General features: G+C 35.7%; 1 protein-coding gene across 2 annotated transcripts in view; it reads left to right on the forward strand.

The window, feature by feature from the left end:
- The window catches only part of LOC123526360 (uncharacterized), a 57,764-nt gene extending 45,791 nt beyond the window's left edge, over positions 1-11,973 (forward strand). For both annotated transcript variants that reach the window (XM_053520715.1, XM_053520718.1), the window contains exons 15-17: positions 3,014-3,120; positions 5,823-5,934; positions 6,243-11,973. In XM_053520715.1, coding sequence (XP_053376690.1) covers positions 3,014-3,120; positions 5,823-5,934; positions 6,243-6,560 — 537 coding nt within the window. In that variant the 3' untranslated portion in view covers positions 6,561-11,973. The remainder of the gene's footprint in view (positions 1-3,013; positions 3,121-5,822; positions 5,935-6,242) is intronic.
- Positions 11,974-12,582: the final 609 nt, after the last annotated feature.

The following is a 12,582-nucleotide window of genomic DNA, read 5'->3' on the forward strand; positions in this document are numbered from 1 at the left end:
AGTATATAACACTTAAGAAAATTCAAACTGCATCTTCCATTTGTGGCAAATATTTCATTCTTGCAAATTGTACGCAAACGTTTTGATATATGTGGGCTTTGCCACCTGTACGCAAACGTTTTGATATATGTGGGCTTTGCCACCACAAAACCTGTCTGGTCAAAATGAAAAAAAAAATGTTAATGAAGAACTTTTCTTTTACCTTTTACATATGAAAATTTGAGAATGTCTTTAACATTTCAAGAGTTGAAATGCTTTTAAGAAAGTCACTGAATGAGTCTAGAGATTTGTGAAAGCAGTGTCACATTGTCATGCATAACATGTATATATTGTGTCATTTATGCAACAAATTAGGTATATCACTAACTTTACATCATATTTGAATATTTAGAGAGGATTGAAAACATTTTGCTGAAAAATAACATAAGCATTTATTTTTGATCACAGGCCTTTCTGCTAAAAACCCCTGTCTGCTCACAGTACAAAGGTGTTTTGATATTTTGTTGTCTTGACAACATGAATAACATTTATTCATAAAACATGGAATTTGTTTGATTTGGATAACTGAATAACAGTATTGTACTTTCTAGTTTTTTGCAATGAACCCAAGAAAAACATATTTTTGCAGTTTTTTTTAAAGTATTTATTATGTAATAATGTCATGATCATCCGTCACTAACACAGGTTTTCTCATTGAATTGCCCATATTTATTATGTCTCCCACCACAAAGTGGTATGGGAGACATACCGATTTACTCCTGTCTGTCTGTCTGTCCTAAATCTTGTCCGCACTCTAAGTCGAACATTTCTCATCCGATCTTCACCAAACTTGAACAAAATGTGTTTGACCATAAGACCTCGGCCAAGATTTTCAGATTTTCAGATTTATTTGTAATCCATGGCATATAATATGCATGTGGATAAAACAAAGTGAAATAATGAAATAGTCACAAATCAATATTGTACAAAATATTGTGCAAAATGTTGTGCAAAATGCGGTACCAACTGAACATGTCAGATTACAATGAACATGTCTGACTAAGAAAAAATTGAATTGGACCAACCACACTAAAATAACCAAAGATGAAAGGGAGACAACTCAAAACTACTAATACAGAAATAATGACAAAGTATATTCTCCCAGATATTGCCTATTAATTGACTTGAACACTTAATATTCTCCCTTATACCACATATGAACCAACTCAATAATGGGGGGGTCCAAAACATTTACATGTTACACCAGAGATCAAAAACAATGATGCGTTATAATTAACTTCTACATAGTCGTAATATACAAGTTTATACCCAAAACTGAAGCATGTTTATACTATCTGTACATGTTTACAAGTAAAGTAGTTTCTCGAATCATTAATACTAAAAAAATATTGAATCTGGAGAATGAGCTATTTAACATTTGACATTAAAATTTTACAAAACAGTGCAAATTTAACAAGTAAAAGCTTATCTTTACTATTCATGAGGTTATCAAGTTGATAAGTATTAGAACGAGTAGTAAAATTATTGGGAATAAACACGATAACTAGTCAAATCGGCCAAGCACTTCGGAATTATGGCCTTTGAACGGCCTTTTTACTCTTGTCCAAAGTCGAACATTTCTCATCCGATCTTCACCAAACTTAAAGAAAATGTGTTTGACCACAAGTCCTCGGCCAAGTTCAATAACTAGCCAAATTGGCCCAGGCACTTAGGAATTATGGTCCTTGAATTACCCAAAATCGGCCTTTTTACTCTTGTCCATGCTCTAAGTTGAACATTTCTCATCCAATCTTCACCAAACTTGAACAAAATGTGTTTGCCAATAAATCCTCGGCCAAGTTCGGTAAGTAGCCAAATAGGCTCAGGCACTTCGGAATTATGGCCCTTGAATTACTGAAAATCAACCTTTTTACTCTTCAAAGGTATATTTGTAGTGAGTAAACAGTATATAAATACTGACTTACTATTTAGATGATTAGGCAGTTGTGGGAGACATGTGCTTTTATCAAAAGCAACTCTAGTTATTCATTAAAAAAGATCTAAGATGATGGTTTCTTTTATCAGAATGGAAGCCTGACCATTGCCACCTGTACACATGAAGGTTGTTTTGTAGTTCATGTCATACAAAGTCCATATTGTGCATTTACAAAAAGGCAAATGATATTTCATATTAAAGTCAATTACCAAGTCATAAACCACTGTTTCTTTAAAATTGCCTAACTTTCCTAAATTTAACCCTTACCCTGCTAAATTTCTATAACGAACTCGACCATCTTTAAATTTGGACAGTACTGTTAACTGTTAAAAAGAGGGTGCTTACCAAAAAAAAAATACTGACTGAATGGCGAACAGTGCAGATCATGATCTATAATGAACTCGACCATCTTTCAATTTGGACAGTACTATTAACTGTTAAAAAGGGGGTGCTTACAAAAAAAAAATACTGACTGAATGGCGAACAGTGCAGATCATGATCTACACTGGTCGCAAAGGCAGAATCAGTCGTGTTTAGCATGATAAGAGGTACATGTTTATTGAACCATTATTAACTTATTCTTGTCGAAAGTAGGCTTATCTGAAAACCTATTGCCTCTCACCATTAGTATTTCATTATGGAAAAAAACATTCTTAATAATGTCTGTATCACCAACTAAAGCATTTTGCAATGTTGAAATCAAATCAAACTTTTCTGGAAATCTTAGTCATTTTACGGTAGTACGACTTTTACAGATATTTGATACTCCTTACCCCCAAGCAGATCTCTGTATGTATACGAATGAAAGTAATATAAATACAAGTTTCAAGTGTGATAGTCGTGCTTCAAGTAGCACAGAAAAATTGTCATTGATACACTTATTTATTATGCAAAAATAATTTATATACGCATTTAGAAATTCTTCCTGCAACAAATTCTTTCAATGACTAGTTACGGTGTTCTTACTAAATTTCTAGAGCGTATAGTTTTTAAAGCTTTAGGTATAGTGTGTTAAATTTACTCTGTTGTTTATTACAGACTTACTCGCATCTTCAGAAGTTGACATTATTGGAGAGACTGCGACTAGAGAATGGTGGGGAAATACCTGACACTGGACTTGGTCTTGCATTGTCTCATCTCTCACAGTATGTTGAAATTACTTAAAAGCTTACACTATTGAGGGGGAGTTTGGGCTGATGTGGCTAAGTTTTTAAAGTCATTGACTTTGAATCCATTACCTGTCACTGCTGTATGTTTGAAAACTCACTTGGGGCATAGCATTCTTTCAAATTAGGAAGACATCTAGCTGGCTTGCAGAAGGTTTGTGGTTCTACCTAGGTACCTTCCAATACTTAAAATAATGCTCAAAGGGGCACCTTGAATTATCCTCCACCTTGAAAAGCTGGAAAGATGCCATTTGACCTATAATTGTGTCAGTGTGATGTTAAACCAACAAAAACAAAATACTTACTTCCATTTCTGCTGCTGAATCCAAACAGTGGTATTCTTTTGTGTTACCTTTTATTTGCAACTTTGACAGTGGTCGTATTTATACCCCCACCAAACATGTTTGAGGGGGGTATATAGGAGTCAGTTTTGTCGCGTTTGTCGCGTCCCGTCCCGTCCCGTCCCGTCCCGTCGCGTCCCGAAATCTATTATCTCAGTTATTACCAAATGGATTTGATTCAAACTTAAAATACATGTTCCACCTTATCACCCACATCATGTGACACAAGGTGCATAACTCTTGACACCAAGTTTTCATGAATTATGTCCCCTTTTACTTAGAATTTAAGGTTAATTTTGTTGTATTTTCACTATATCTCAGTTATTACTAAATGGATTTGATTCAAACTTAAAATAGATGTTCCACCTCATCACCCACATCATGTGACATAAGGTGCATAACTCTGACACAATTTTTTTTTATGAATTATGCCCCTTTTTACTTAGAATTTAAGGTTGATTTTGATGTATTTTCACTTTATCTCAGTTACTACTGAATGGATTTGATTCAAACTTAAAATAGATGTTCCACCTCATCACCCACATCATGTGCCCACATCATGTGACACAAGGTGCATAACTCTGACACCAAGCTGTCATGAATTATGTCCCCTTTTACTTAGAATTTAAGGCTAATTTTGTTGTATTTTCACTATATCTCAGTTATTACTAAATGGATTTGATTCAAACTTAAAATAGTTGTTCCACCTCATCACCCAGATGATGTGACATAAGGTGCTTAACTCTGAAATAAATTTTTTATGAATTATGTCCCCTTTTACTTTAAATTTAAGGTTGATTTTGATGTATTTTCACTATATCTCAATTATTACAAAATGGATTTGATTCAAACTTAAAATAGATGTTCCACCTCATCACCCAGATCATGTGACACAAGGTGCATAACTCTGACACCAAATTTTCATGAATTATGCCCCTTTTTACTTAGAATTTAATGTTAATTTTGATGTATTTTCACTATATCTCAATTACTACTGAATGGATTTGATTCAGACTTAAAATAGATGTTCCACCTCATCACCCACATCATGTGACACAAGGTGCATAACTCTGACACTATTTTTCTTGAATTGTGTCCCCTTTTACCTAAATTTAATGTTAATTTTTATGTATTTTCACTTTATCTCATTCTGATTGGCTTAGAGCCAAAGGGAAGTAACCTTTTTTAACCTTTGTACTGAGTTTCTTCCCCTTAAATTCCAGGAATTAGTCTATTTTTAGAAATCCTATTTTTAGATTTTCAATCTTTTTTATTATAAGTCCTATGTAAAAAGTAAAAACATTTTTCCGTGGTAACATGGGTCGGTAAGACACTTCTTTGTATTCACTTTTAGTGTATCTCTAATATTAGAGATTTAATATATTTACTAGTATTACTATACTAGTATTATACTAGTATTACTTATATGTGGAAGCCCAGGATGAAGTACTCCAAAGTATTTTTAAGATTCCTTATGGTTGCCATTCTTCTGTGACAAGACCGTATGGTGGGGGTATGAGTCACTCCTGTGACAGTTCTAGTTTAAAATGTTGCACTTTGCAGATATTTATGTCTCCCCATTCACTGGGGCAGACATACTGTTTTGCCCTGTCTGTCCATCCATCCGTCCATCACACTTCATTTCAACTCAATAACTTGAGAACTATTTCACTTTGATTTTGGGGTCACTTGATCAAAGGCCAAGGTCAAAGAACATGGAAAACCATTTCCAATCAATATCTGGAGAACCATTTGACCTGGAACCTTCAGACTTCATTGGGTGTTAGGGCTCATGGAGAAGATGACCCTATTGATTTTAGGGTCACTCCATCAAAGGTCAAAATCACAAAGGCCTGAACATGGAAAACTGTTTCCTATCAATAACTTGAGAACCACTTGATCCAGAACATTGAAACTTCATAGGATGATTGGACATGCTGAGTAGATGATCCCTATTGCATTTCAGTTACTAAGCCAACCATCAGTATGACTTTGACTTTTGCTCCTGTCCCCTATTGACTTCTTGTCTATTACTACTATGCTTTGGGGGAGGCATGTGCTTTTCTTTAAAAACATCTTCTAGTTTTTAATCTACATCAGTTTTAAGTGCAAACTTACCCATCAAGAATTTCCAAGTTCATCCCCCCTGGCAAGGAAATGTTTTCTGTGAAGATTCATTAGAATAAAATGCATCATCTACTGATTTAAATGGAAAGTTGTCACTTACTTGCGCAGAATAGATTAACAGGAGTATGGAAAGCAGGAGCATTGGAGAGGTTAGCTGATAACAGAAATCCTGTTGAATGAAATTAAACATTTTGTTGTTGTTGTTTTTTCCAGATTGGAGAGACTGGAGCTGATAAAGTATACAGTCGCATACACATTTGGTAACCATATTGGTGGACTATCAAAACTGCGACATCTGTGTATTTTCCCTGTGAATATGAATTTTGTAAGTATTTATACTTTGAGGGCTGAACAGAAAACTGTCACAACTCATTAAATATAAAGGACAATTTGCAACAGTTTTCTTTGTAGTCTTTCATTCATGGGGAAAAAGAAAAAAATGAGTGTAACTTTGAAGCTGTTCAGTTATGTTCTTATCAGGTTTTATGTACAATGTAAAATTTGATTATTTTCATATTGCTTGATTGGATTTAAAACCATATGTACCTCAGACAAATTTTCATGAGGCAAAAATACATTTGAAAATTTTGTTGAAACTAATATTCTATTTTTATTTCTATATGCTCATTGTAGATGGGTGAAGTCAATACTAACACGCTACATGCTGTAGAAAACCTGAAGAAGTTGAAGACGCTAGAATGGATAATTCCACAAAGCAGCACTTCATCCATCATCCTTGATGACAACAGCAACTCTGGGACAGATAAGTCGATCGAGGGAAATCAATGGATACCATTTCAAACAGTTCTGGGGCTCGAACTGACTGATAGCAATAAAAGTCCTGCAGCTCAGTATATTAGTGTACAGCAGTTAGAGAGTAAGCTGGAGGCATCACTACCCGAGACAAAAGTGAAAGTATGCAGTGCAAAATCAGAGAGGAAATTGATTTAGATATACATGTTCTGATTCTACAATTTCTTATTTATCTTAAAACCCTTGGCAATTTTAGACTTCTGCCTCCAGTATTTTTACACTCAACAAGAAAGTGTTGTTGGGATTCCTCTTGTGAGTACAGAGGAAGTAGATAAAATAGGTTTATTGTCCAAGTAGTCATTATGATATACAAGGACACAGAAGGGACCTCTGGTTGAGCGGTTATGGTCATCACTTGCCCCTCACTGCTATGGGCTCGAAGTCTTGCTTGGGATGTAGGATTCTTTCATGTGAAGAAGCTGTCCCTTTAACTTGAAGGCAGCTTGTGATTCTACCCAGGAAACTGCCTATGCCTGAAATTATACAGGGGGTGGGGATGGGCACCTGGGGTCTTCGTCCACTATCAAAAGATGGAAAGCCACCTAAAAAGTTTTCAGTCTTTAAAGTACACATTCACAATAAAAGGTTTACACAGTCCAGTGTTTGTGGAACTCATAAAATGAAAGTATGAAGACCTGTCCCAAAACTCTACTGTAGCATCTGATTATACTTTCAGCTCAGTTAGGCTGAGAAACAATACAGTAGCAGTTGTTGGTTTGTTGTAGTTAAATTTATTAGAGAGAAATACAGGAATTGTTGTGGACCAAATATACTATATTCTAATCATACCAAGTTCTGTCTTAGTCTTCTCAAAAATGTCCAAAATTTATAACCCTTCAAAAATTTCAGGCTATGTGATATACTTGGATATGTAATAGAAATGTAGCTGAAGTGTATAAAGTTTTGTGATACAGGGTAAAGGCAGTATACTGATCTCTTAGGTCTTACGGCCCGAATTTTAAGGCCTTGACTTTGTACTGCACTGCATGTTAGTACTGAACCTGAAGCAGCAGATTGTTATCACATCATACATCAGCTCCTAAATATCTCTTAAGTACATGTTTCAGTTGTTTATGGTGTTATATTAATCCCCCCCCCCCCCCCCCCCATGGGGGAGACATATTGTTTTTGCCCTGTCCGTCCATTCGCCCCTCACACTTCATTTCCGACCAATAACCGGAGAACTATTTGACCTAGAACCTTCAAACTTCATAGGGTGGTAGGGCTTATGGAGCAGACGACCCCTATTGTTTTAGGGGTCACTCCATCAAAGGTCAAGGTCACAGGTGCCTGAAGATAGAAAACCATTTCCGATCAATAAATTGAGAACTGCTTGACCCAGAATGTTGAAACTTCATATGATGATTGGACATGCAGAGTAGATGACCCCTATTGATTTTGGGTCACTTGATAAAAGGTCAAGGTCACAGGGACCTGAACATGGAAAATGGTTTCCCATCACTAACATGAGAACCATTCGACCTAGAACCTTAAAACTTGGCTGTTTCTAAACATGTACAGTTTTTAATGATACTGAGTTACATGTTTTAGGAATGTCTGTTAAATTGAACAGGTGTATCTATATCATAGGCTTGAGACAACTTTGTTTATTTCTGCTATTGATAGTAACAATTTTGATTTTATGCCCTTGACAAAGGGAGGCATATAGTGTTTGAAATGTCTGTTATTCAGTCTGTCACTCTTGGAAAGAAACTTGGTGAACATCATCAGCATGCTGTAGACATGTGCATATTGTCAAGACTTCCATGTCAGATTATTTTTCTGGAGTTACAGCACTGTTCTGGACTATTTATTATTATGTCAATCATTTTCAGGTGGAATATGTCGTACAATATTGATAACATTTTTGCTTGTTTTATTTTACAAAAATATTTTGCAAAAATAGATTTACAAAAAATAGTGGAATTAAACACTACAAGTACAGTGATGTTAGAGATAACTGAAGTAGGACATAGATTTGGATCATTCAGTGTTGTAATTCTATTTTCCTATGTTAATAAGGCTTAGTGTTTTGTAACTGAAAAGGATGAGTAGAGAGTTAGAAACTTTATTGTGTTCAGGATTAGTTGTTTGTTTTCACATTTTACTGTTTTCCACAGCTGTATAATGAAATATGCTGGCTGTGTAAAGTTGTTTTTTAAAAGTGTATATAAAACAAAGTTTTTTTTTCATGTACATATTATGCATTTAAGAGTATATTAAGAAAATTTAGTTACTATGCAATGCACGATCTTTTCTATAAATACAAATATTGCACTTATTTCTTTCCAAGCATCGACATTTGTTAGTTGTAATATTCAAATAAAAACTGTGGCGAGTCCGGATTTTTAAACAATTATATGCCATACCTCAGCTTATTGCTTGTAAGCCTTGTGTTTTTAGGTTTAATGCCTTTGCAAATGATGTCTCTAAAACTGAGGTGTAATGTGCATGTTTACAAATAATTTGAGCTGCGCTATTAAGCAAAAGTATTACTTCAACAGATATTAAAAAAAAAGTTCCAAGTGTAAGTAATTTTGAACATAGTTTGCTGAAACTAGAGCTGTCTATAAATGCAGGGGAAGTAATCATAATGAAGAACCTAAATTAATGCATACTTTTGTAAAGAACTTTTTGTTTTACACGTGAAGCATCTGTTCACACTTATTAACATATTTGTTGTGTTTTGCGTACTATCCTTGCTGTGAGTCTTTGAAGTGAAGATTCCATTCAGAATAGTTAAACTTTTCTAGCAGTCTTTTGTCTGTCAGTGAGTACATTATACAGTATATCACAGAAAAAAGTCAGTGTTTCAAGGAAAAAAGGAAATCAACTCTTACGAGATATTTTTGCTTAATGCATGATGCAGTTAAAGGGACACATCTTCAGAGGACCTTCGAAGTTTTCTTAAAAACGGCAACATGTTAATATAAAAAATAATGAACCAATCTTTTTTCAAGTTAATGATAATTATACAAGTGTGATGATATGTGAGGCTGAATTCTTTTTACTCAAAAACAGATTTCTATAGAGTGAAGAAAAGCATTTAATATTGTTTAGAATTCACTGACTGTCTACACATTTTCTCTTTGTTACAGTTTTACTATCATTAACTGACAACAGCTCCACGTTTCGAAAAATTTGATGTAAATCTGGATGCGTGCCCCTTTAATGTTTGTTTCTATTTGTATGTTTTTCTATGTTTAGATTTTTACACTGGTTGATCTTTTCTTCTCCTGTTAATATTCTTGCCATTTTAAAAGATTTTTAAGATAGTGTATATGATAGAAATTCCTATTTTTCTTCTCCTATTTCTGTTTGCTTTACTTGTATATAGCTTGTTGACATATCTGTCAGAAATATGAATCTTTGTGAACAAAGTTTAATACACGTATATCATACATAATGTTGAAGTATTCGTTGAGCTTTTTGAACAGTCCGTAGCATCCTGAATTTTTTTTTAAAGATGTTTCAGTTTTAGCAAATAGTGTTAGAGGAGGAGTGAACAAAAACATGAAGTTTTGGGCATTTATACACTTACTTTTATTCTGTTAAATTCTGTCATGACTTTTGTAACATGTCTTTCTATGAGTATTTCCCTACAAAGTTGTCTTTTTATACACCCGTCTCTGAAAGAGCGGAGCATATTATGTGAACACCGGTGGCAGCAGGCGGGCTGTCGGCGTCCAAAGCATGTTCGCTCTCTTAGTCGAACAGTTTTCACCCCGATCTTCTCCAAACTTGCTGACAATGTTTGTGGGCATAATATCTCGACGAAGTTCGATAACCACCCAAATTGTCCCAGGCATTCTTGGATTATGGTCCTTGAATTACTTGAAAAACTGCGAATTTAGCCTTGTCCGCTCTCTTAAGTCAACAGTTTTCATCCGATCTTCACCAAACTTGCTGACAATGTTTGTGGGCATAATATCTCGGCCAAGTTCGATAACAAGCCAAATTGCCCAAGATACTTGGATTATGGCCCTTGAATTACTCGAAAAACTGCAAATTTAGCCATGTCCGCTCTCAAAGTTCAACAGTTTTCATCCGATCTTCACCAAACTTGCTGACAACGTTGTTGGCATAATATCTTGGCCAAGTTCAATAACCAGCCAAATCGCCCCAGGCACACTTGGATTGTGCCCCTGGAATTAGTCCAAGTTCGATGACGGGCGTATTTTGTTACAGTATGGCACTCTTGATTGAAGTTGGGAAACATTTGCATCTTTGAACCATGCCTTTTGTCGAGCCCACTTGCGGAAGCGAAGGCAGAGTTGTCCAAATGTCTGTTCGGTGTATGTGCGTGCATGTGTGTGTGTGTGCGTGCTTCCGTCCAGATTTGTTTGTCCGGATCATAACTTTGACATGCATGGAGCAATTTTGTTTATATTTGGCATGAACATTAACCTCAGTGAGATTGAGTGTCATGCGCAAACCTCAGGTTCCTATCTCAAAGGTCAAGGTCACACTTACAGGTCAAAGGTCAAATTCAAAAATGACTGTCAAGAGCATTTCTTCTTCTTGCATGGAGGGATTTTGATGTAACTTGGCATAATTGTTCACCATCATGAGACCGAGTGTCATGCGCAAGAACCAGGTCCCTAGGTCTAAAGTCAAGGACACACTTAGAGGTCAAAGGATACAAGAATGACAACTTTGTCCCGAGCATTTCTTCTTCATGCACGGAGGGATTTTGATGCAACTTGGCACAAATGTTCACCACCATGAGAGGGAGTGTCTTGTGCAAGAATCAGGTACCTAGGTCTAAAGTCAAGGTCACACTTAAAGAGGTCAAAAGTCAGATACAAGAATGACTTTGTCTGGGGCATTTCTTTTTGATACATAGAGGGATTTTGATGTAACTTGGCACAATTGTTCATCATCATGAGACGGAGTGTCATGCATAAGATCCTAGAATTACTTCCCTTTGTTGTTACTATAAATAGCTTATATTTGTAACTTTTTTATTACTGGTCATAGGGAAAAATCAAGACCACTTTTCTGTAGTACAACATGCATGTTACATCCAATTTTCATGTGTATTTTGACCTATCTCTACTGGTGAGGATTTTTGTGTGGACTTAGAATTTTTTTTTTTAAGATTTACATCCCTTTGTTGTTACTTGAAATAACTTATATTGTAACTTCTTGCAATCTCTTTAATATTTGGCATAAATGTTTGCCTCAATGAGACAAGGAGTGTCGTGTGCAACTCCCAGTTATTTTGACAGCTGGCGGGCTCGACATGTTGCCCGTGGGCATCTAGTTTCATTACCTTTTAAGGTGAAACATCATTAACATAACTTCATCCTACACATTCTATTTATTAAAGCATCTCCATATTCACAAAGAGCATAGAAATGAACCATTTGATTTTCATTTCCAGATGTAGCAATGCTGTATTATAATATATATTTTGCAAGGAAGAGCAGTTTTATATAGAGAACTAAGGGCAGAAAATGTGGTTGATTCCTATGCTACAAACACACAATATGTCATAGTATTTTCCCTGTATAATGACAATGGTCAAACAATAAAAAGGTGAATACTGTATGATTTGTCTCTGTTTTTAGCTCACCTGTCACATAGTGACAAGGTGAGCTTTTGTGATCACTCTTCGTCCGTCGTCCTTGTGTATCGTGCGTCCGTCCGTCCGTGCGTCAACAATTTCTTGTCTGCACAATAGTGGTTTCATTTATGATTTTATTTTAACCAAACTTGCACACAACTTGTATCACCATAAGATCTTGGTTCCTTTCTTGAACTGGCCAGATCCCGTTATGGGTTTCAGAGTTATGGCCCCTGAAAGGGCCAAAATTAGCTATTTTGACCTTGTCTGCACAATAGCAGCTTTATTTATGATTTTTTTTACCAAACTGGCACACAACTTGTATCACCATAAGATCTTGGTTCCTTTCTTGAACTGGCCAGATTCCATTATGGGTGCCAGAGTTATGGCCCCAGAAAGGGCCAGAATTAGCAATTTTGACCTTGTCTGCACAATAGCAGCTTCATTTATGATTTTATTTTAACCAAACTTGCACACAGCTAGTATCACCATAAGATCTTGGTTCCTTTCTTGAACTGGCGAGATTCCTTTATGGGTTCTGGAGTTACGGCCCCTGAAAGGGCCAAAATTAGCGCTTTTGACCTTGTCTGC

Source organism: Mercenaria mercenaria, chromosome 1 (assembly GCF_021730395.1).
Source record: "Mercenaria mercenaria strain notata chromosome 1, MADL_Memer_1, whole genome shotgun sequence".
NCBI lineage: Eukaryota > Metazoa > Mollusca > Bivalvia > Venerida > Veneridae > Mercenaria > Mercenaria mercenaria.